A 22,463-nucleotide genomic window follows, 5' to 3' on the forward strand; every position below is an offset into this window, starting at 1 on the left:
AGGAAATGGGTGTAAGGCTGTGGAAGGAGCCACAGGGGCTGCATTCACTTCCACTCAAAAGCCTTCTCTGGTCAAAGGCATGGATTTATATCTTTCTTTCCCTCTTCTTATCAAATCAAAATGTATTTCTTCATCTGAACTATTTTAATTGATTCAAAGGGCTAATCTACAACAAGCAGGATATTCCACTATGAAAGTGGTATGAAAGCGGTATATAAAAGGCAGGAGCCACACTACTGCTTTATAGCAGTATTGAAGTGCACTGCAGGATATACACTACTGCTTTATAGTGGTATTGAAGTGCACTAACAACTGTTGGGGCCCATGACACATCTACACCAAGCAGCATATAACACTGTGAAAGTGTTATATGATAAGATAGGTAGGTTATTTCTTTGGGAATACATTGGTCCTGATTCTTGTTTGGATACTGATGTTCTGGGCACATCTTGCATTGGTCTGCATCTGAAAGTAAGAAGCAAAGTCTCAGTATTAAGTATTAAGCAATGGTGATCATGGTGGCAAAGATTTCCTTTCTCAGACAATATAATTTCACTCTTATTTCTTATCATTTGCTGCCACCAAGTGACCATCCTTGCTAAATCCAGTGATTAATGTTATTCTGTAATAACATTACGGAAACATTCCCCCTCCTTGTCCATCTTTAATTAGTGACAGTGGTTTCCTTTTCTAACCATCTGAGATGTTCACCTGCCTCAAACATATGATAAAGAGATGGGACCACCATCTTCCTGAGTTGAATTTCTGCCTCTGTCTCCTGAAGACACCTGAAATGGTTCCTCCCCCACTCCCTGCCCTTTTAAAGTTGTCCAGGATTCAAGGCTCACAAAGCATTATTGCTCTAACCACTGTACCTTACTCCCTTCAGAAGAATGCAAGGAGTCCTCTGGAGAAGAAATGCAGTAGACCATTGAAGAGTCAGTGATGCGCAACTTCCTTTGCCCATGTGTAGAGTGCTGTTTGAACATGTTTATTGAACTAATTAGCTATGTCTTTTCATACTTCCCAAGGCCAAGTACTGGAATATGAAAGGGGAAAAATTAAGACTTCTTCTACAAGGAACAAATTAACTATGTACTTTGGAAAGTAGCCTCCTTTGCAGTAAAATTTTCCAGCCTTAGAAAAGATTTCTTCAAGTCATCCCAGTTAACTGTGGTTTAATGGTTTAAACCAGTGGTTCCCAAACTTTTTCAGATAACCGCCCCCTTGGTTCCACAAACTCATGCCCAGTGCCCCCTACATTACACTATAAAAATCATTATTCAGAATAGCGGTTTTCAACGACCCAGTAAGGAAGGTAATAACAATAAAATTCAAAACAGTAACAATTAATTGAATATTTTTTCAAAATCCAATTACATTTTTTAGTTTATTCAATTAAACTTGATCCAGTGATATCATCTTTTCAAAGTTTGATAGCCATTTAGCAAGGATATTAGATATCACATTTAGTAACTAGGGTAGAGTACCTCACTATTCTGTAAATTCTTAATGTGATGGATGGGCTTGATGAAGTGATACCAGTTTCCCAATGTCTGGTTTAAAGTCACTTAACATGAGTCTTAAATCACCATGTTTAGTAATCTGGAGTCGATTTCTTTGCTTAGAGAGAAGTTGGCAGACCACACTAAAACCACATTTCACCAAATATGATGTTGGAAATGCAACCAGGAGCTTCTGAACCACTCTCCATAGTGCAGGATAGCAGGGCACACCAAGCAGGGTATGGTGTGCCAGAATGTCCCTCTACAGTTCTGGAATTTAGACACAGGGGGGCGATCCAGGAAGCAGGTAAGCCTGGGATTGTTCTCCTCCCCCTCCCCCTCCCAGAAGGCCTCTAGGTTTAGATGAGGACTTCCACTGCACCTGCAACTGTCTCAAAACCTCTGACCAGTGCTGAACCTAAGTTTATATTCTCTCCAGCCAAGACCTTCAAGCCATCCAGCTCATTTTTGGAGGAATTTTTTGGAGGCATACCCACACCCTCACTGGTCTCTAATAATGGACCAATAGATTTAAATGGAATGTCTGCAAATGGACACATTGAGATACAAATACTCCCAAATAAAAGGGCATGCACCTCGTAAAAACATAGGAAGCTGGCTTATACTGAGTCAGACCCTTGGACCATCTAGCTCAGTTCTGTCGACACTGACTGGCAGCAGCTCTCCAGGATTTCAGGCAGGAGTTTTTCCTGCCCTACTTGGAGATGCCAGGGATTGAACCTGGGGCCTTCTGCATGCAAAGCAGATGCTCTACTACTGAGCCACCTCACTTCATGTGACACAGCCATCACTTTAGAAAATCAAAGCAAAATTGACCGTTTGACACGGTTCGGTCAACGATAACCAACGTTTTCTTATTGCGTCATCTATTGGTTGGCTACTCAGCAGAAATAACCAACACAAATAACCAACACTTTGTAGAGCTGATTATTTTTTAAAAAAACCAAAAAGACTGACTGTCATTGTAAAATAAAATTATACAAATAGAGTTGGCAGATCAATAAATTCAAAAGTTAACAAATTTTGTTTGTTTAGAAAATAGAAAAGACTGCCAGTCAGTGGAAAACCAGTAAAGAGGCACAACAATCAAGAAGGTCATCTCCCTGATCCTAGAGAAATGGACTATGAGGGTAGATGAATAAAGGGGCCTCCGTGGATGATTTTAGTAATCACCATGTGACAATCAATCTCATTTCATGTTTAGTGAATTGAGATGCAACACTACACAAGGGGTGTTTCCTCTTTTGCTTTTCCATGATATAACCCCTAGATGGCACTGTGTTAGAGTGGAACCGTGCAAATAAGCAACAGGAAATAACATTTCCTTTCACTTCCACAGTTAAATACTGCATTTTCCATACTCAAAAATAGCTTACCAAAAGCACTGGTTAGGCACAGAAGCAAAACTGGAAAGTCATGATGTCATGATCTAAAGAACCAGCTGTGAGTAGGGAATGCTGACTGCATCATAAATGACTCATATAGAACAGCCATTAGTTAGACCAATCGTCTATTTTGGCCAGCATTGTCTATTTTGCTCATTATTGACTGGGAACAATGGTTCTCCGGGGTTCTAGGCTGGTGATTGAACCTGGAACCTTCTGCATGCACTTTACCACTAAGCCATAGCCCTTTCCTAAACACATTCTAATATCTTAAAACTTCTTTAACACATCATGAAAGCAATCAGGCAATTGTTCTTAAATAAATAACAACTTTAGCTCACATTAAATGATAGATTTTTAAAAAAGAGAGAGGAATGAATCACACACAAAGACCGTTAAATGAAAAAAAAAATCCATGCCGTTCTTTTCCCACAGGATTTGGAACAGGTCTGGAAGAAACTTGTAGGCAGACACAAACCCAAAATGGGATTGATGGTCACATGGTGATAATCTACATCCTTGAAGCAGCATTGAAATGAAAAACATCTTAACGAGGCTCTTGGGAGCCAATAGCACGAGCCACACACCAGGGCACAGTTTGCCCTTGGATACTCACCTCTTCTGTTTGAGCAATTATACAGCCAGAAGCAATATAGTTATTGAGATGATGGAGTCTTGTCCTGCGTCAAGGCAAATTGTGGGGAGCGAGTGGTAAGTACCTCCAACTCACAACTCAAACACAACTTCCTTCTGGTGAAGCTCTTAGTGGAGCTTACAGGTGGGTAAACAAAGACCCATTGCCCCCGTTCAGACGACACCATTAACCATGCTGGTTAAAGGTTTTTGGTTACGCAGCAGGGTTAATGGTGTCATCTGACTCATGAGAGGTACTGGTTCCCCTCTATTCAGCACTGGTTAGGCCTCATCTAGAGTATTGCGTCCAGTTCTGGGCTCCACAATTCAAGAAGGATGCAGACAAGCTGGAGCGTGTTCAGGGGAGGGCAATGGGGATGATTAGGGGATCTGGAAACAAAGCCCTATGGAGAGAGACTGAAAGAACTGGGCATGTTTAGTCTGGAGAAGAGAAGATTGAGGGGAGACAGGATAGCACTCTTCAAACACTTAAAAGGTTGTCACACAGAGGAGGGCCAGGATCTCTTCTCGATCCTCCCAGAGTGCAGGACATGGAATCATGGACTCAAGTTACAGGAAGCCAGATTCCGCCTGGACATCAGGAAAAAAATCCTACCTGTTAGAGCAGTTCAACAATGGAACCGATGACCTAGGGAGGTGGTGGGCTCTCCCACACTAGAAGCATTCAAGAGGCAGCTGGACAGCCATCTGTCAGGGATGCTTTAAGGTGGATTCCTGCAATGAGCAGGGGGTTGGACTCAATGGCCTTATATGCCCCTTCCAACTCAACTATTCTATGATTTTATGATTCTATGATCATAAAACCAGGGGCCTCCACTAACCACATTGTGGTCAACTTCATTAACCCTGTTCTGCAGCAGGGTTAGCAGCACTAACTTTGGCTTAAGGTGTCTCATGTGATGCAGCTGTGGTTAAGGGGCCAAAATCAGAATAGAGCAGCCTAAATAGCCTAAATTGTGTGACTGCCAGCTCTCTTAGTGCAATGGCTGATGTGATATGGTGTAGAGCATTCAGAGGACTCAGGCGCTCATCTAACTACTTTGTGGTTGGCGTGTGGTTAAGGAAACTGGGAATGGAACAAGGTTAACAGTGTTGTGTGTGCGTGTACGGCTTGTGGTTAGTGCTAACCACAGAGAAGCATGGTTAAGCCAACCACAGAGCCCTCAGTGTCATGTGAACAGGCCCATTGTGGTGACATTTTACCAACAATTTACTTTTTACCAACATCCAGGCACAACATCCGGGTGCCGCTCCCTATATCTGCTTGCCCGAGACCTGAGATCTGTCGGAGAAGCCCTTCTCTGTGTCCCACCAATGCGAGATATATGCTATGGTGGGACATGGGAGAGGAGTTTCTATGTGGTGACACTCCAGCTGTGGAATGTCTTCCCCCTGGAGGCCTGACTGGAACTGGCACTGGCTTCATTTAACAGAGTTAAAGAAGAGTGAGATCTCAGGAGGTATAAAACACAATTTTGCAGGGTTATATAGCTGTGCACGTATTCCAGAAGTGACATCCCACACAGGCACGTCTGATACAGTCTTGTTATGCGATCCCAACTTCTCTGAGCAGAAGGCAGCTGGTATACACCTCACCAGACCTTGTAATCTAGTTTAACTTTTCTTGATCATCCTAGCTATTGCAGATATAATAAGAGATATAAAGTGTGTGTGTGTGTGTGTGTGTGTGTGTGTGTGTGTGTGTGTGTGTGTTTGGGAAGGGGGGAATTCAGTGATCATTTTCTATTTAACATCTCCTCCATTATTCTGCTCCAAAGCTATTCCTTGAAAAGATGAAAAATGGAAATTATACAGTTGTGACTGAGTTTGTTCTCCAGAGATTTGCACAGAACTGGGACCTACAGCTGTTCCTTTGTGCTCTCCTCCTGCTTTTCTATGTCATCATCCTACCTGGGAACATCCTCATCATTGTGACAATAAGGAATGACCCCCGTCTGGGTTCCCCCATGTTTTTCCTATTGGCCAACCTGGCCTTCATGGACATCTGCTATAGCTTTGTCACCCCTCCAAAGATGATCACCAACCTCTTCTCCGGCAGGAGAACCATCTCCTACCCAGGCTGCATGGCTCAGATATTTTTCATACATTTTTTTGGTGGTGCTGAGATCTGCCTCCTTATTTCCATGGCTATTGACCGGTACGTGGCTATCTGCCACCCATTGCACTATGCCACTGTGATGACCAAGGCAGTGTGTTGGGTGTTGGTGCTATGTGCATGGGCCGGAGCTTTCATGCATTCCATGATCCAGGCCATCCTCATTATTCCACTCCAGTTCTGTGGCCCCAATGAGGTGGACAACTTCTTTTGTGATATCACCCAGGTCATCAAGCTGGCTTCCACCAACACTTACACACTACAGTTTGTCATGTTTGTCAATAGCTGTTTGGTGGTCACTACATGTTTTATCCTTCTCCTCATCTCCTATGGAGTACTGCTGGTTAAGGTGAGGACAGGCTCCAGCCATGGCAAGAACAAAGCCTCTTCTACATGCATCACCCATATCATCATTCTCGTCGTCATGTTTGGTCCAGCTATCTACATTTATTGTCATCCCTTCCAGGACTGCCCCTTTGACAAGTTGGTGGCCTTTTTCCACACGGTGGTCTTCCCCTTGATGAATCCCATGATCTATACATTGAGAAACAAGGAGATCAAAGTTGCTATGTGGAGACTGCTCATGAAACAAAACATTTGTGGAAACAAGTGAAAGAAAACTAGGGCATTGTGATGCCATTCTTGCGTTATGCTCCTGTTTTCTTTTATTATTCCAGTTTTTTTAATCATTATATCATAAGAAAGAAGTTTCTGTAAAGTAACCGTGTAGACATGGTGCTAGTTTCATCAAGTGTTAACAGTAGATAGGATGTTATTGACATCTGTTTACCCATAAGTAGTAATGAAATTGGTATTATACGTCAGTAGAGATTTGTCCAAAGTGTGGTCTGATGGATTAACCACTTAGCAATGGTCTAGCATCTGTTTGGTAGCTATCTAATAACTTGTTAAAATAATCAAACCTAGTTTAATTCTTTTATTTTCTTCTGAACTTTCCAGATTCTAGACTGGAAAATATTACAAAATCCCCACCTTCAGGTTTATCCATTTTTAATGGCTCTTTTAAACAGCATGCTGTATTTATTCAAAGCTCTGGGTATGTGTCTACTGACAGTGTTCATTCGGAATGCCCTTGCAGTTTGTATATGGGTGGGAAACCTATTCTGTGTATGAAAAGAGAGAGTTGGTTGTAGACATCTAAATTCAAAGTGTGTCCTTTGGTTGCTCAGTGATCTGATGGACGAGCGTTGAAGACAAACTGTAAATAAGAAACTATTTTTGATACATGCGACGATAAGGAAATCTATTTATACAATTTCCAGTCTGAAGACGTTCTGAGGTCAAGTTAAATTGTACATGTTCAATATATTTTTGTACTTCGTTCCTGAAAAAGGCAACGCAATTAGGGGTTGAAACATGATCAGTAATTATCACCAAATACTGTTGTTGTCAATAGTCACTGCACTAATTTTGCATCCATTTGAGATGTAATTGGATTGTCACAGAATGTACCTTTAGCATTACATTGTCATTCGATATTCATCTTTAAGATATCACAGTATCCTTTGTTGGTTTTGCAGACCAATATAGACAGTTCAGCTACCCACAAATTCCAATATTAGCTCCTTTCTCACGGCTTCTGCCTTTCTGTTGACTCCACCATTCTCCTTCTTTTTCTCCCTGAGCCCTGTGGGAAATTAGAATCCAGAGGATGATCATATAATTATAGGGACAATGATCTAAACCAAGCTTCCCAACAACTTCCATCATCCCCAGACAGGAGTCTGTCAAAGTGGGTATTGTAGTCAAACATGTCTAGTCAGCATTGGGTTGGGGAAGGCTGATAAACACCATTATTATTATTATTATTATTATTATTATTATTATTATTATTATTATTTATTTATTTATTTATTTATATAGCACCATCAATGTACATGGTGCTGTACAGAGTAAAACAGTAAATAGCAAGACCCTGCCGCATAGGCTTACAATCTAATAAAATCATAGTAAAACAATAAGGAGGGGAAGAGAATGCAAACAGGCACAGGGTAGGGTAAGCAGGCACTGGGTAGGGTAAAACTAACAGTATAAAGTCCGCACAACATCAAGTTTTAAAAGCTTTAGGAAAAAGAAAAGTTTTTAGTTGAGCTTTAAAAGCTGCGATTGAACTTGTAGTTCTCAAATGTTCTGGAAGAGCGCAGCAGATGAACACACTGAAGCTATGAGTGACCATACAACTCACAGTAGTATGGCAAGCGATCTGGAATGCTTTTCTGTGCTTCTGGTGTACTGGCTGAAGAGGCTGACATGGACAGGGATGACCTGGGTTCAAATCCCTGTTCTGCCATGAAAGTCACAAGGACGACCTTAAGCTAGTCATGGGATCACAGTCCAGCCTACCTGTCAAGATTGTTGTTGGGATAAATTTTCTGTGCTGTCGAGGGGCTCCTCGGTGGAGGCAAGCCAATCTATGGCAGCCTGCCAAGAGCTCCATAAAACTCTTGGTCTGGTCTCCAGTGTGTTAAGCACATCATAGGCTGCACTGCATAGCTGGTGGGCTGAATTATGCTGGCACACCCAGAATCTGCTCTTTTTCACACTGGGCATGCTTGCAGGAAAGCCCCCTGAAATCTCAGATTCTCAGTGAAGGCTGCCTCTGTATCCTTCTCTGTAGGCCATCCATACCCTGCATGAACGCTCCCCCTTCAGGGTTCTGCCCATTGGCTTCCTAGTACCTTCAGACAGTGTTTTGGCGTGTATAATGATAAAAACTCAAATGTTACAGCAGAGCCAAAACAGGGTGTTCTGCCCAATGGGGGAAGACACAGAGCAGGTGAGGTGCCGAGTGGAGGAGCACCCCTCCATCCAATGCCTTAGTGAGGGATTGTTTAGCTTGGAAAAGAGGAGGCTAAGGGGAGACATGGTAGAGGTGTACAAAACTATGCATGGTGTGGGGAATGTGGATAAGGAGACATTTTTCTCCCTCTCGCAAAATACTAGAACCCAAAGGGGTCATCCCATGATGGGTGGGAGATTCAGGACAGATAAAAGGCAGTACTTCTTCACACAGCGCATAGTTAAATTATGGAACTCACCACCACAAGATGTAGTGATGGCCACCGATCTGGAGGGCTTTAAAAGGGGGTTGGATAAATTCCTGGAGGCAAAGGCTATCAATGGCCACTAGCCCTGGTTGTTGTGTGCTACCTCCAGTATCCAAGGCAGTAAACCTGTGTGCACCAGTTGCTGCAGAACATGGGTGGAGGATGCTGTTCCACCATGTCCTATGGTAAAATAGCTTGCTGAAAGCACTGGTTTGGCACAGAAGCAAAACTGGAAAGTCATGATGTCATGATCTAAAGAACCAGTAAACAACTGTGAGTAGGGAATGAGAACAGAACAGAACAGCCATTAGTTAGACCAATAGTCTATGTTGGTCAGTATTGTCTATTTTGCTCAGTATTGACTGGGAACAATGGTTCTCCAGGGTTGTAGGCTGGAGATTGAACCTGGAACCTTCTGCATGCACTTTACCACTAAGCCATAGCTCTTTCCTAAACACATTCTAATATCTTAAAACTTCTTTAACACATCATGAAAGCAATCAGACAATTGTTCTTAAATAAATAACAACTTTAGCTCACATTAAATGATGGATTTAAAAAAGAGAGAGTAATGAATCACACACAAAGACCGTTAAATGGAAAAAAAAAATCTATGTCATTCATTTCCCCCAGGATTTGGAACAGGTCTGGAAGAAACTTTTAGGCAGGCACAAACGTGAAATGGGATTGATGGTCACATGGTGATAATCTACATCCTTGAAGCAGCATTGAAACGAAAAACATTTTAACAAGGCTGTTGGGAGCCAATAGCAGGAACCATGCACCAGGGCACAGTTGGTCCTTAGATACCCACCTCTTCCGCTTGAGCAATCATATAGTTATTGAGATGATGGAGTCTTGCCCTGCATCAAGGCAAATTGTGGGGAGCGAGTGGCAAGTATCTCCCACTCCCTACTCACACACAAGTTTCTTCTGGTGAAGCTCCTAGCGGAGCTTACAGGTGGGTAAACAAAGACCCGTTGGCCCTGTTCAGATGACACCATAGTTAAGGATTTTTGGTTAAGCAGCAGGGTTAACCAGGTGCCTCTGCTAACCACATTGTGGCCGTCTTCACTAACCCTGTTCTACAGCAAGGTTAGAGGCACTAACTTTGGCTTAAGGTGTCTCATGCAATGCAGTTGTGGTTAAGGGGCCCAAATCATAGCGCTAGCATTATAGAGCAGCCCTAAATAGCCTAAATTCTGCAACTGCCAGCTCTCTTAGTGCAATGGCTGATGGGGTATGGTGTAGAGCATTTGGAGGACTCAGGCGCTCATCTAACTGCTTTGTGGTTAGCATGTGGTTAAGTAAACTGGGAACCAGACAGGGTTAACAGTGTCATGTGTGAGCATATGGCTTGTGGTTAGTGCTAACCACAGAGAAGCATGGCTAAGTTAACTACAGTGTCCTCAGTGTCATCTGAATGGGCCCATTGTGGTGACTTTTTACAAACAATTTACTTTTTACCAACGTTTAGGCTCAACATCCAGGTACCACTAGATTTATCTGCCTGCCCGAGACCTGAGATCTGTCAGAGAAGCCCTTCTTTGTGCCCCACCAATGCGAGATATACGCTATAGTGGGACATGGGAGAGGGCTTTCTATGTGGTGGTACCCAGGCTGTGGAATGCCCTCCCCCTGGAGGCCTGACTGGCACCGGCACTGGCTTCATTTTGGCACCAGGTTAAGACATGGCTTTTTAACAGAGCCTTTGATGGCTAAATCCACCAGCCTGCACACTGTCTTGTTTTAATTGGATTTTACTGTTTTAAAATTTCATATTGGTTTTAACATATTAAAGTTAAAGATATTAATGTTTTAGAATTGTATATTTATTTTAGTTTATATGTATGATTTTATCTGTACGCCACCGAGATCCTTGTAATATAGGGCAGGATATAAATGTTTTAATAATAAATAAATAAATAAATAAATAACACTGCAGTTTATCTAACCCAAGATTATCTTCCATACTTTTAAAAATAAATAAATCTAGAATAATGAGATTTTGGGAAGTATAAAACACAATTTTGCAGGGTTATGTAACTGTGCACCTATTCCAGAAGTGGCATCCCACACAGGCACGTCTGATACAGTCTTATTATGTGATCCCAACTTCTCTGAGCAGAAGGCAGCTGGTACCCACATCACCAGACCTTGTAATCTAGTTTGACCTTCTCTTGATCAGCCTAGCTATTGCATGTATAATAAGACATATAAACTGTGGTGTGTGTGTGTGTGTGTGTGTGTGTGTGTGTGTGTTTGGGAAGGGGGGAATACAGTGATCATTTCCTATTTAACATCTCCTCCATTATTCTGCTCCAAAACTATTCTTTGTAAAGATGAAAAATGGAAATTATACAGTAGTGACCGAGTTTGTTCTCCAGAGATTCGCACAGACCTGGGCATTGCAGATGTTCTTCTGTGCTCTCCTCCTGCTCTTCTATATCATCATCCTACCTGGTAACATCCTCATCATTGTGACAATAAGGAATGACCCCCGTCTGGGTTCCCCCATGTTTTTCCTGTTGGCCAACCTGGCCTTCATGGATATCTGCTATAGCTTTGTCACCCCTCCAAAGATGATCACCAACATCTTCTCCGGCAGCAGAACCATCTCCTACCCAGGCTGCATGGCTCAGATTTTTTTCATACATTTATTCGGTGGTGCCGAGATGTTCCTCCTTATTTCCATGACTGTTGACCGTTATGTGGCTATCTGCCACCCATTGCACTATGCCACTGTGATGACCAAGGCAGTGTGTTGGGTGTTGGTGCTATGTGCATGGGCCGGAGCTTTCATGCACTCCATGATCCAGGTCATCCTCATTATTCCACTCCCATTCTGCGGCCCCAATGAGGTGGACAACTTCTTCTGTGATATCACCCAGATCATCAAGCTGGCTTGCACCAACACTTACACACTACAGTTTGTCATGTTTGTCAACAGTGGTTTGGTGGTCACTACATGTTTTATCCTTCTCCTCATCTCCTATGGAGTACTATTGGTTAAAGTGAGGACAGGCTCCAGCCATGGCAAGAACAAAGCCTCTTCCACATGCATCACCCATATCATCATTATCGTCGTCATGTTTGGTCCAGCTATCTACATTTATTGTCGCCCCTTCCAGGACTGCCCCTTTGACAAGTTGGTGGCCTTTTTCCACACGGTGGTCTTCCCCTTGATGAACCCCATGATATACACATTGAGGAACAAGGAGATCAAAGTTGCTATTTGGAGACTGCTCATGAAACATAACATTTGTGGAAACAAGTGAAAGAAAACTAGGGCATTGTGATGCCATTCTTGCATTGTGCTCCTGTTTTCTTTTACTATTCCAGTTTCTTCAATTATTATGTCATAAGAGAGAAGTTTCTGTAAAGTAACCGTGTAGTCATTGTGCCAGTTTCATTGAGCGTTAACAGCAGATAGGATGTTATTGACATCTGTTTACCCATAAGTAGTAATGAAATTGGTATTATACGTCAGTAGAGATTTGTCCAAAGTGTGGTCTGATGGATTAACCACTTAGCAATGGTCTAGCATCTGTTTCGTAACTATCTAATAACTTGTTAAAATAATCAAACGTAGTTTAATTTTTATTTTCTTCTGAACTTTCCAGATTCTAAACTGGAAAATATTACAAAATCCCCACCTTCAGGTTTATCCATTTTTAATGGCACTTTTAAACAGCATGCTGTATTTATTCAAAGCTCTGGGTATGTGTCTACTGACAGTGTTCATTCGGAATGCCCTTGCAGTTTGTATGGGTGGAAAACCTATTCTGTGTATGAAAAGAGAGAGTTGGTTGTAGACATCTAAATTCAAAGTGTGTCCTTTGGTTGCTCAGTGATCTGATGGACGAGCGTTGAAGACAAACTGTAAATAAGAAACTAGGGGTTCCGCAAGGCTCAGTGCTTGGCCCGTTGTTGTTTTCTTTATACATGCTGCCCTTGGGTAAGCTTATTCAATCTCATGGCCTCCAATATCACCTGTATGCCGATGATACACAACTATATCTCTCATCTCCGGAACTTTCTCCTGATGTTCACGATCGTATCTCGGCATGTCTTTCAGATATCTCAGCCTGGCTGCTTCATCGTCGTTTGAAACTTAGTATGGCAAAAACTGAACTGCTTGTTTTTCCTCCTAAACCTTCTCCTCACCTCTCATTCTCTCTTACTGTCAACGATGTGACGCTTACTCCGGTCAAGGAAGCTCGTAGTCTTGGCTTTATATTTGATTCCTCGCTCTCCTTTATTCCTCATATCGAGGCAGTAGCTAAATCCTGTCGTTTCTTCCTGTATAATATTGCCAGGATTCGACCATTTTTGTCTGTCTCTTCTGCCAAGACTCTCGTTCACGCACTGGTTATCTCTCGGTTGGACTACTGCAACCTTCTTCTCTCTGGCCTTCCTTCGTCTCACATCAGTCCGCTGGTCTCTGTTCACCACTCTGCCACTAAGATCATCTTCTTGGCCTGCCGCTCTGACCATGTCACTCCACTTTTGAAATCTCTTCATTGGCTTCCAATTCACTCCAGAATCCAATATAAACTTCTCCTGTTGACCTTCAAAGCTTTCCACGGCCTAGCTCCTGCCTATCTCTCCTCTCTCATCTCACACTATTGCCCCGCTCGTGCTCTCCGCTCCTCTGATGCCATGCTTCTTGCCTGCCCAAGGACCTCTACTTCCCTTACTCGGCTTCGTCCTTTTTCTTCTGCTGCCCCTTACGCCTGGAACGCTCTTCCAGAACACTTGAGAACTACAAACTCAATCACAGCTTTTAAAACTCAGCTAAAAACTTTTCTGTTCCCTATAGCTTTTAAATATTGAGTTTGTTCTGACTCTATACTGTTTAGCTTCACCCTACCCAGTGCCTGTTTACACTTCCCTGTGCCTGTTTGCATTCTCCTTCCCTCCTTATTGTTTACTACAACTTTATTAGATTGTAAGCCTATGTGGCAGGGTCTTGCTATTTACTGTGTAATCTGTACAGCACCATGTACATTGATGGTGCTATATAAATAAATAAATGAATAATAATAATAATAATAATAATAATAATAACAATAATAATAATAACATGCGACGATAAGGAAAACTATTTATACAATTTCCAGTCTAAAGACGTTCTGAGGTCAAGTTTAATTGTGCATTTTCAATATATTTTTTGTACTTTGTTCCTGAAAAAGGCAACGCAATTGGGGGTTGAAACATGATCAGTAATTATCACCAAATACTGCTGTTGTCAGTAGTCACTGCACTAATTTTGCATCCATTTGAGATGTAATTGGATTGTCACAGAATGTACCTTTAGCATTACATTGTCATTCAATATTCATCTTTAAGATATCACAGTGTCCTTTGTTGGTTTTGCAGACCAATTTAGACAGATCAGCTACCCACAAATTCCAATATTAGCTCCTTTCTCAGGGCTTCTGGCTTTCTGTTGACTCCACCATTCTTCTTCCTTTTCTCCCTGAGCCCTCTGGGAAATAAGAATCCAGAGGATGATCATATAATCATAGGGACAATGATCTAAACCAAGCCTCCCAACAACTTCCATCATCCCCAGACAGGAGTCTGTCAAAGTGGGTATTGTAGTCAAACATGTCTAGTCAGCATTGGGTTGGGGAAGGCTGATAAACACCAGCAGATGAACACACTGAAGCTATGTATGACCATACAACTCACAGTAGTATGGCAAGTGACCTGGAATGCTTTTCTGTGCTTCTGGTGTACTGGCTGAAGAGGCTGACATGGACAGGGGTGACCTGGGTTCAAATCCCTGTTCTGCCATGAAAGTCACAAGGACGACCTTAAGCTAGTCATGGGATCACAGCCCAGCCTACTTGTCAAGATTGTTGTTGGGATGAATTCTCTGTGCTGTCGAGGGGCTCCTCGGTGGAGGCAAGCCAATCTATGGCAGCCTGCCAAGAGCTCCATAAAACTCTTGGTCTGGTCTGCAGTGTGTCAAGCACATCATAGGCCGCACTGCATGGCTGGTGGGCTGAATTATGCTGGCACACCCAGAAACTGCTCTTTTTCACATTGGGCACGCTTGCAGGGAAGCCCCCTGAAGTCTCAGATTCTCAGTGAAGGCTGCCTCTGTATCCTTCTCTGTAGGCCATCCATACCCTGCATGAACGCTCCCCCTTCAGGGTTCTGCCCATTGGCTTCCTAGTACCTTCAGACAGTGTTTTGGCGTGTATAATGATAAAAACTCAAATGTTACAGCAGAGCCAAAACAGGGGGTTCTGCCCAATGGGGGAAGACACAGAGCAGGTGAGGTGCCGAGTGGAGGAGCACCCCTCCATCCAATGCCTTAGTGAGGGATTGTTTAGCTTGGAAAAGAGGAGGCTAAGGGGAGACATGGTAGAGGTGTACAAAACTATGCATGGTGTGAGGAATGTGGATAAGGAGACATTTTTTTCCCTCTCACAAAATACTAGAACCCAAAGGGGTCATCCCATGAAGCTGATGGGTGGGAGATTCAGGACAGATAAAAGGCAGTACTTCTTCACACAGTGCATAGTTAAATTATGGAACTCACCACCACAAGATGTAGTGATGGCCACCGATCTGGAGGGCTTTAAAAGGGGGTTTGATAAATTCCTGGAGGCAAAGGCTATCAATGACTACTAGCCCTGATGGTGGTGTGCTATCTCCAGTATTTGAGGCAGTAAGCCTGTGTGCACCAGTTGCTGGGGAACATGGGTGGGAGGGTGCTGTTCCACCATGTCCTGCTTGTTCATCCCTGGCTGATGGCTGGTTGGCCACTGGACTAGATGGACCCTTGGTCTGATCCAGCATGGTACTTCTTATATTCTTATGACTCAGATTTTGCCCACGTGGGCTTTCCCTAGCCAGGGAAAACACATGTGCACTGAGGTTGCCTTGACCAAAGTGGAGAGTTGAGAAGCACTGGGGTGGCTTCATCTGCTCCATGCCTTCCCCCACTGAGGGAGACACAGTGCCCTTCACCTCTGAAAGGTAAGTGGCATGCTAAGGGGAACCCATGCTGTTATATTGGAGAGGGAGCAGCATCCAGGAGAAGCCAAGCATTATCTCTGATCACTGCTTGGAATCCCTGCTGTCGTTTCTGTTTGCTGATAAGAAAGAATTCTTCTCCCTGCTAGCCCTCAAAGAATGGGAGCTTGGGGGAAGGAGCGGAGCTTGGGGAGGGAGTCCAAGGCCATAGCTAGACCTAAGGTTTATCCCTGGATCTTCCAGGGGTCGAACCTGTTCATCTAGGTGACACACAGGGAATCCAGTGCTCAGGCAGGGACGAACCCTGGATGATCCCAGAATAAACCTTAGGTCTAGCTGTGGCCCAAGTCTCTTCGGGCCAGATAGGGAACCCCTGCTGACCAAGGTTGGCCTGTGAGCCAATGGCTCCCCAACCGTACCATATAGGGACTTTCGTACCACCACCAGTCATAATAATTTGTGAGGTTAAGTACGGGAATAAGAACCTGTGAAATGGGAAATGTTTCTGCATCCCCCCGCCCCCACGTGCATTCATTTTGCCATGGATTAATGTCTAGAAAGGGCCAGTTGCAGAATTTGAATGCCGCAGCCTCCATTTTAGATCCTTGCTTGGTCTTGAAGTTAGCTCCCAATCTCTTTGCCCAACCTCCTTCACAGTGCAAACAAAGATATATCTATCTTTTTAGAACATATTGCATTGGCAAATCAGGTCAAATGTCCTTTTTATTTTTATGTATTATATCTTCTTCCATTTGTCATTCCTCTGTTTTTGCCGGCCAACTCTAAGCAACCCATGCAGCCTTCAATAATCAAATAATCAAAGTGAAATACAGTAAAGTCGCAATACAAACTACATTTAAAACTGTTTGCATGATCCAGAACAACAGAAAGGAGAATTTAGGAGTACTCCTAGCTTGCCAACGGTGGCTCATGGCCAGCTAAGTCCACCCCAGGTGGCTCACAATTAGTGCATGATATTGAGCTCCATTCAACAAGTATTTTATTGGATGCTCACTACTGGGCACTCACGGACTTTGTGGGCCCTATTCATGACCACATCTGCATCCTGCATGCCTCCCACCCCTTCTAGCCTTCTTCGCACCACAAAAAACCCACCCCACTAAATCTGATTTATTTTAAAGGCAGAAGTTGCCGCTATCTCCTGCTGTGTATAGGAGAAACAGCGGGATCAAAATGGCCCACTGAATGGGCCATGTGCATGTTGTTTATTTCCTCTTTCGCAAGAGGAAGTAATGAGGGACAAACGTGCGGGCAGAGGAGCAACAGTAAGGAAACATGATTTTCCTTGTCTGATGGAGCTCATTGAGAGGCTGATGGAGCTCATTGAGAGAGCCGCAGGTCCAGTTCAGATGACACTCTGGGCTTTGTGGTTAACTTAACCATGGCCAGCTGTGTTTACACTTACCACATGCAAAATGGGAGCAGACGACACCGTTAACCCTTTTGTGTTTAAGTTTTCGTTAACCACACACTAACCACTAAGTGGTTAGTGGAGCACCTGAGTCCTCCAACTGCTCTGCCCCATATCCCAGAATTCCATGCATAAGTAGCCAGTGCAGTAGCGCCCGCCATTTTAGCATGGAGTAGCGTGTAAACTAGCATTTTTACCATAAAACCCTCCATTCGTATAGTGATTAATGACCTGTCCTGCTCACCATCCTGTATCGCTGCAGTGCCATTGATATGCTGTGTTTTAAGAGGCAAGCAGTTATGACAGCATTGACGTGGTCATTAGAAGTGTGCCGCTGCCGTCTCCCTCCTGTGGCCATTTTGAGTGTGTCTGCTGTGCCAGCTAATGCTGTCTGCCATGTTGGCGACTCCCCGTTATAGTATAGCTCTAGTGGCCATGTTGAGTGTGTCGGCCATTGGAATGAGTATGTGCCCAGTACGTGTGTCATCACAGGCGGCGGCACTGGTTGCTGGTTAAGCGAAACACCAGTTCAAAGTTAATATGGGCACTCAGCAGTTTGTGTGCTGGCATCATTGAATGGGCGGAGGGACTGTCAAGAAATATTTTTGTAAGCCGCCATGAGAGCCTGTTTTGGCTGAACGGCGGGATAAAAATGTTTAAATAAATAAATAAATAAAAATAAATAAACAGGATGCATCATCAACAAGTGACGTCGATATGGTGCGACAATGACATGAAAAAATGCAGGGCAATGAGGAAGTAAACATGAGTTTAACACATGCATGTTAAATCAGACGTGACCACATTAAAATCTTTGCTGAATGCGCGGAATGGCGGCCTCTGTGGACACTTAGGCAAAGCAGCAGTCCGGAGCACTGAACTTGCCTGCAGTATACGTAGAGCAGCCGCGGCAATTTTGGCCACTCTATACTTGAGGCTCTATGATTTCAGCACGTTAACCACAGACACATGTCAGACGACATGTTTAGCCATGGTTAGTGCTGCTAACCATGTGGCATAACGTGGTTAGTGAGCCTAACCACAATATGGTTAATGGGGCAGATGGTTAGTGAAAACGTGTGTCAGACAACACCGTAAACCATGGTTAAGCATTCCGTTAACCATTTTGTGGTTAAGCAGCATGGTTTAGCATGTCGTCTGAATGGGGTCACAGTCATCCAGTCATGTGGGCTTCTTGACTCCAGGATCCAGGACAGGGCCATAAAGAGCTGTTAGATAAAGATATGGAAAAACCATTACAGATGGGATTGCCTTTGACAAGCTTTCACAGACTCAATGTCCCTAAAGCAGAAGTGAATTGAAAAAAAGTTAGCTTGATGCTAAGTTCATAATAAGGTCCTTGGAGACCAATGGAAAGAGCTGCAGTGTATGCCCCTTGGATAGACATCTTTACACCTCCAGTTCTCCAAGGGCCAGAAGCAATATAGCTATGGGGAAGAGGAAGGTTCTGCTGCCTCCAGGGCTGCTTGAGAATTGTATGGAGCAAGTGGTAAGTGGATGTTTCATCTCTACTCAGCATCCTCTTCTTTTCTTTCTTCCACCTTGGCCTTCCACTGGTCTTCCTGCACACCCTTCTTCTCATTGCTAGCCACAGCTAGAAAGCCATGGAAGTGGATCTTCATGGAACTGGCAAAGCCATGACTACCACTGAGGAAGGCACACACATGGTCAATTTAAAGAGTTAAAGGGGACTCACAGGCCACAGCTAGACCTAAGGTTTATCCTGGGATCATCCCGGGTTCACCCCTGCCTGAGTACTGGATCCCCTGTGTGTCACCTAGATGAACAGGTTTGACCCCTGGACGATCCAGGGATAAACCTTAGATCTAGCTATGGCCACAGTGGATTTTGCAGGTAGGTGAGCACCCATTTCAAGGGATAGGATCTTGCAAATGGGTGAGGACCCATTGGAAGACGGGCACAAGGTTTCAGTTTATCTAACCCAGGGGTAGGCAACATGGTACCCACAGACACCAGTGGTCTACCAGACTACTTTTCTTGATGCATACCAACATCCCTAGCTTTACACTGCTTTAAAAGAAAATTACAAGTTGGGATCACTTCAAAGCAAAGCGACCACTTCCCACCTTTCCCGTGAATGCCTCTGGGCCACACGTGGGGCTCAGGTCCATTCTTATGAAACGGGGAGGGTGGGTGTCTGTCCTCCGCTGTGCACCCAGAGACAAAGGAAAAGAAAGACAAGAAGAAGAAACTTAGAAACATAGAATAGCAGAGTTGGAAGGGGCCTACAAGGCCATCAAGTCCAACCCCCTGCTCAATGCAGGAATCCACCCTAAAGCATCCCTGAGAGATGGTTGTCCAGCTGCCTCTTGAATGCCTCAAGTGTGGGAGAGCCCACAACCTCCCTAGGTAACTGATTCCATTATCATACTGCTCTAACAGTCAGGAAGTTTTTCCTGATGTCCAGCTGGAATCTGGCTTCCTTTAACTTGAGCCTGTTATTCCATGTCCTGCACTCTGGGAAGATCGAGAAGAGATCCTGGCCCTCCTCTGTGTGACAACCTTTTAAGTATTTGAAGAGTGCTATCATGTCTCCCCTCAATCTTCTCTTCTCAAGGCTAAACATGCCCAGTTCTTTCAGTCTCTCTTCATAGGGCTTTGTTTCCAGACCCCTGATCATCCTGGTTGCCCTCCTCTGAACACGCTCCAGCTTGTCTGCATCCTTTTTGAATTGTGGAGCCCAGAACTGGACGCAATACTCTAGATGAGGCCTAACCAGGGCCGAATAGAGAGGAACCAGTACCACGTGATTTGGAAGCTATACTTCTATTAATGCAGCCCAAAATAGCATTTGCCTTTCTTGCAGCCATATCACACTGTTGGCTCATATTCAGCTTGCGATCTACAACAATTCCAAGATCCTTCTCGTTTGTAGTATTGCTGAGCCAAGTATCCCCCATCTTGTAACTGTGCATTTGGTTTCTATTTCCTAAATGTAGAACTTGGCATTTATCCCTATTAAATTTCATTCCCAGCACTCCAGCCTATCAAGATCACTTTGAAGTTTGTTTCTGTCTTCCAGGGTATTAGCTATCCCACCCAATTTTGTGTCATCTGCAAATTTGATCAGCGTTCCCTGCACCTCCTCATCCAAATCATTAATAAAAATGTTGAAGAGCACTGGGCCCAGGACTGAGCCCTGCGGTACCCCACTCGTTGCCTCTCCCCAATTTGAGAAGGTTCCATTGATAAGTACTCTTTGAGTCCGATTCTGTAGCCAACTGTGAATCCCCCTAATAGTTGTTCCATCTAGCCCACTTTTAGCTAGTTGGTTAATCAGAATATCATGGGGCATTTTGTCAAAAGCTTTGCTGAAGTCAAGATATATGACGTCCACAGCATTCCCACAGTCCACAAGGGAGGTTACCTGATCAAAAAATGAGATCAAATTAGTCTGACAGGACTTGTTCCTGACAAATCCATGTTGGCTTCTAGTAATCACTGCATTGATTTCAAGGTGTTTACAGATTGACTTCTTCATAATCTGCTCCAGAATTTTCCTAGGGATGGATGTCAGACTGACTGGTCTGTAGTTCCCAGGTTCCTCCTTTTTGCCCTTTTTGAAGATAGGGACAACGTTAGCCCTCCTCCAGTCGTCCGGCACCTCACCCGTCTTCCATGATTTTGCAAAGATAATAGACAAAGGTTCTGAGAGTTCTTCCGCTAGCTCCTTCATTACTCTAGGATGTAGTTCATTGGGCCCTGGAGATAACTTCTGTAACTTTGGTCAGGAAAACTGGGATGGAGAAGGCTAGAGCTAGGGAGACCAGTGGTGGGGGTGGGGGTGGGGGTGGGGGTGGGGCTCTAGGAAAGGCCAGCTGGGAGCAACCTGAGGGATTGCAAAGGGTTGGACACTTGTACATCTGAAAGGATGGGGACTGCATGTGGGTAGGAAAGAGAGATGGAGGCAAGAAACGGTGTGGAGGGATTTTGGAATGACCCTCAAAAGCAGGTAAACAGTGTGTGTGTGTGTGTGTGTGTGTGTGTGTGTGTGTGATGAAGATGGGGATGTGGTCAATGTTTCCTTTTTAACATCTTCTCCTTTATTCTGATGCAAGGCTAGGCACTGTACAAATGGAAACTTGGAATCAAACAGTTGCGGCCAAGTTCGTTCTCCAGGGGTTATCACAGATCTGGGAGCTGCAGTTGTTCTTCTGTGCCCTCCTCCTGCTCTTCTATGTCATCATCCTACCTGGGAACATCCTCATCATTGTGACAATTCTGAAAGACCCCCGTCTGGGATCCCCCATGTTTTTCTTCTTGGCCAACTTGGCTTTCATGGACATCTGCTATAGTTGTGTCACCCCTCCAAAGATTATATCTAACCTCTTCTCCGGCAGCAGAACCATCTCCTACTCAGGCTGCATGGCTCAGATTTTTTTCATTCATTTTTTAGGAGCAGCTGAGACCAGCCTCCTTATTTCCATGGCTATTGACCGGTATGTGGCCATCTGCCACCCATTGCACTATACAACCATGGTGACCAGAGCAATATGTTGGGTGTTGGTGCTATGTGCATGGACTGGAGCTTTCATTCATTCCATAATCCAAGTTGTCCTCATTGTCCCACTCCATTTCTGTGGCCCCAATGAAGTGGATAACTTCTTCTGTGATATCACCCAGGTCATCAAGCTGGCTTGCACCAACACTTACACACTAGAGTTTTTCATGTTTGTCAACAGTGGCTTGATCGCCACTGGATGTTTCCTCCTTATCCTCATCTCCTATGGGGTCCTACTGGTCAAGGTGAAGATGGGCTCCAGCCAAGGGAAAAGCAAAGCCTCTTCCACATGCATCACCCACATCATCATTGTCTTCATTATGTTTACTCCAGCTACCTACATCTATTGCCGTCCTTTCCAAGACTCCGCCTATGACAAGGTGGTGGCCTTTTTCCACACAGTGGTCTTCCCCTTGATGAACCCCATGATCTACACCCTGAGGAACAAGGAGATTAAAGTTGCTATGTGGAGACTGCTGAAGAAATACAACATTTGCAGGGACAAGTGAAAGAAAACTAAGAAATAATAATCCAGTCCTTGCCTTCTGGGTTTGTTTTGTTTTGTTATTCCCATTTCTGGGACTAATTATGTAGCAATACAAAATCTGTATGTTAATCTGTGCAATAATTCTGTCACTTCTTTTTTAAAGTTAACAGCTAGAATTTTAATGATCCACCACTAAATACCATAAATATTGACTTTGACCAAAGAACAGAATAGATGACCCAAACAATGGTTTGATAGG

General features: G+C 43.9%; 3 protein-coding genes across 3 annotated transcripts; all 3 read left to right on the top strand.

The window, feature by feature from the left end:
* The first annotated feature begins 5,358 nt into the window (after positions 1 to 5,358).
* On the top strand, positions 5,359 to 6,294 carry LOC134405731 (olfactory receptor 4N5-like). The gene has a single exon (XM_063136980.1). The coding sequence runs from the start codon at positions 5,359 to 5,361 to the stop codon at positions 6,292 to 6,294; it is 936 nt and encodes a 311-aa protein (XP_062993050.1).
* Positions 6,295 to 11,091: 4,797 nt separating this feature from the next.
* Positions 11,092 to 12,027, top strand: LOC134406146 (olfactory receptor 4N5-like). The gene has a single exon (XM_063137431.1). It carries the CDS (start codon positions 11,092 to 11,094, stop codon positions 12,025 to 12,027), a length of 936 nt encoding a protein of 311 aa, XP_062993501.1.
* Positions 12,028 to 21,290: 9,263 nt separating this feature from the next.
* Positions 21,291 to 22,226, top strand: LOC134406182 (olfactory receptor 4N5-like). The gene has a single exon (XM_063137474.1). The coding sequence runs from the start codon at positions 21,291 to 21,293 to the stop codon at positions 22,224 to 22,226; it is 936 nt and encodes a 311-aa protein (XP_062993544.1).
* Positions 22,227 to 22,463: the final 237 nt, after the last annotated feature.

Source organism: Elgaria multicarinata, chromosome 11 (genome assembly GCF_023053635.1).
Source record: "Elgaria multicarinata webbii isolate HBS135686 ecotype San Diego chromosome 11, rElgMul1.1.pri, whole genome shotgun sequence".
In the NCBI taxonomy this organism is placed as follows: Eukaryota; Metazoa; Chordata; class Lepidosauria; order Squamata; family Anguidae; genus Elgaria; species Elgaria multicarinata.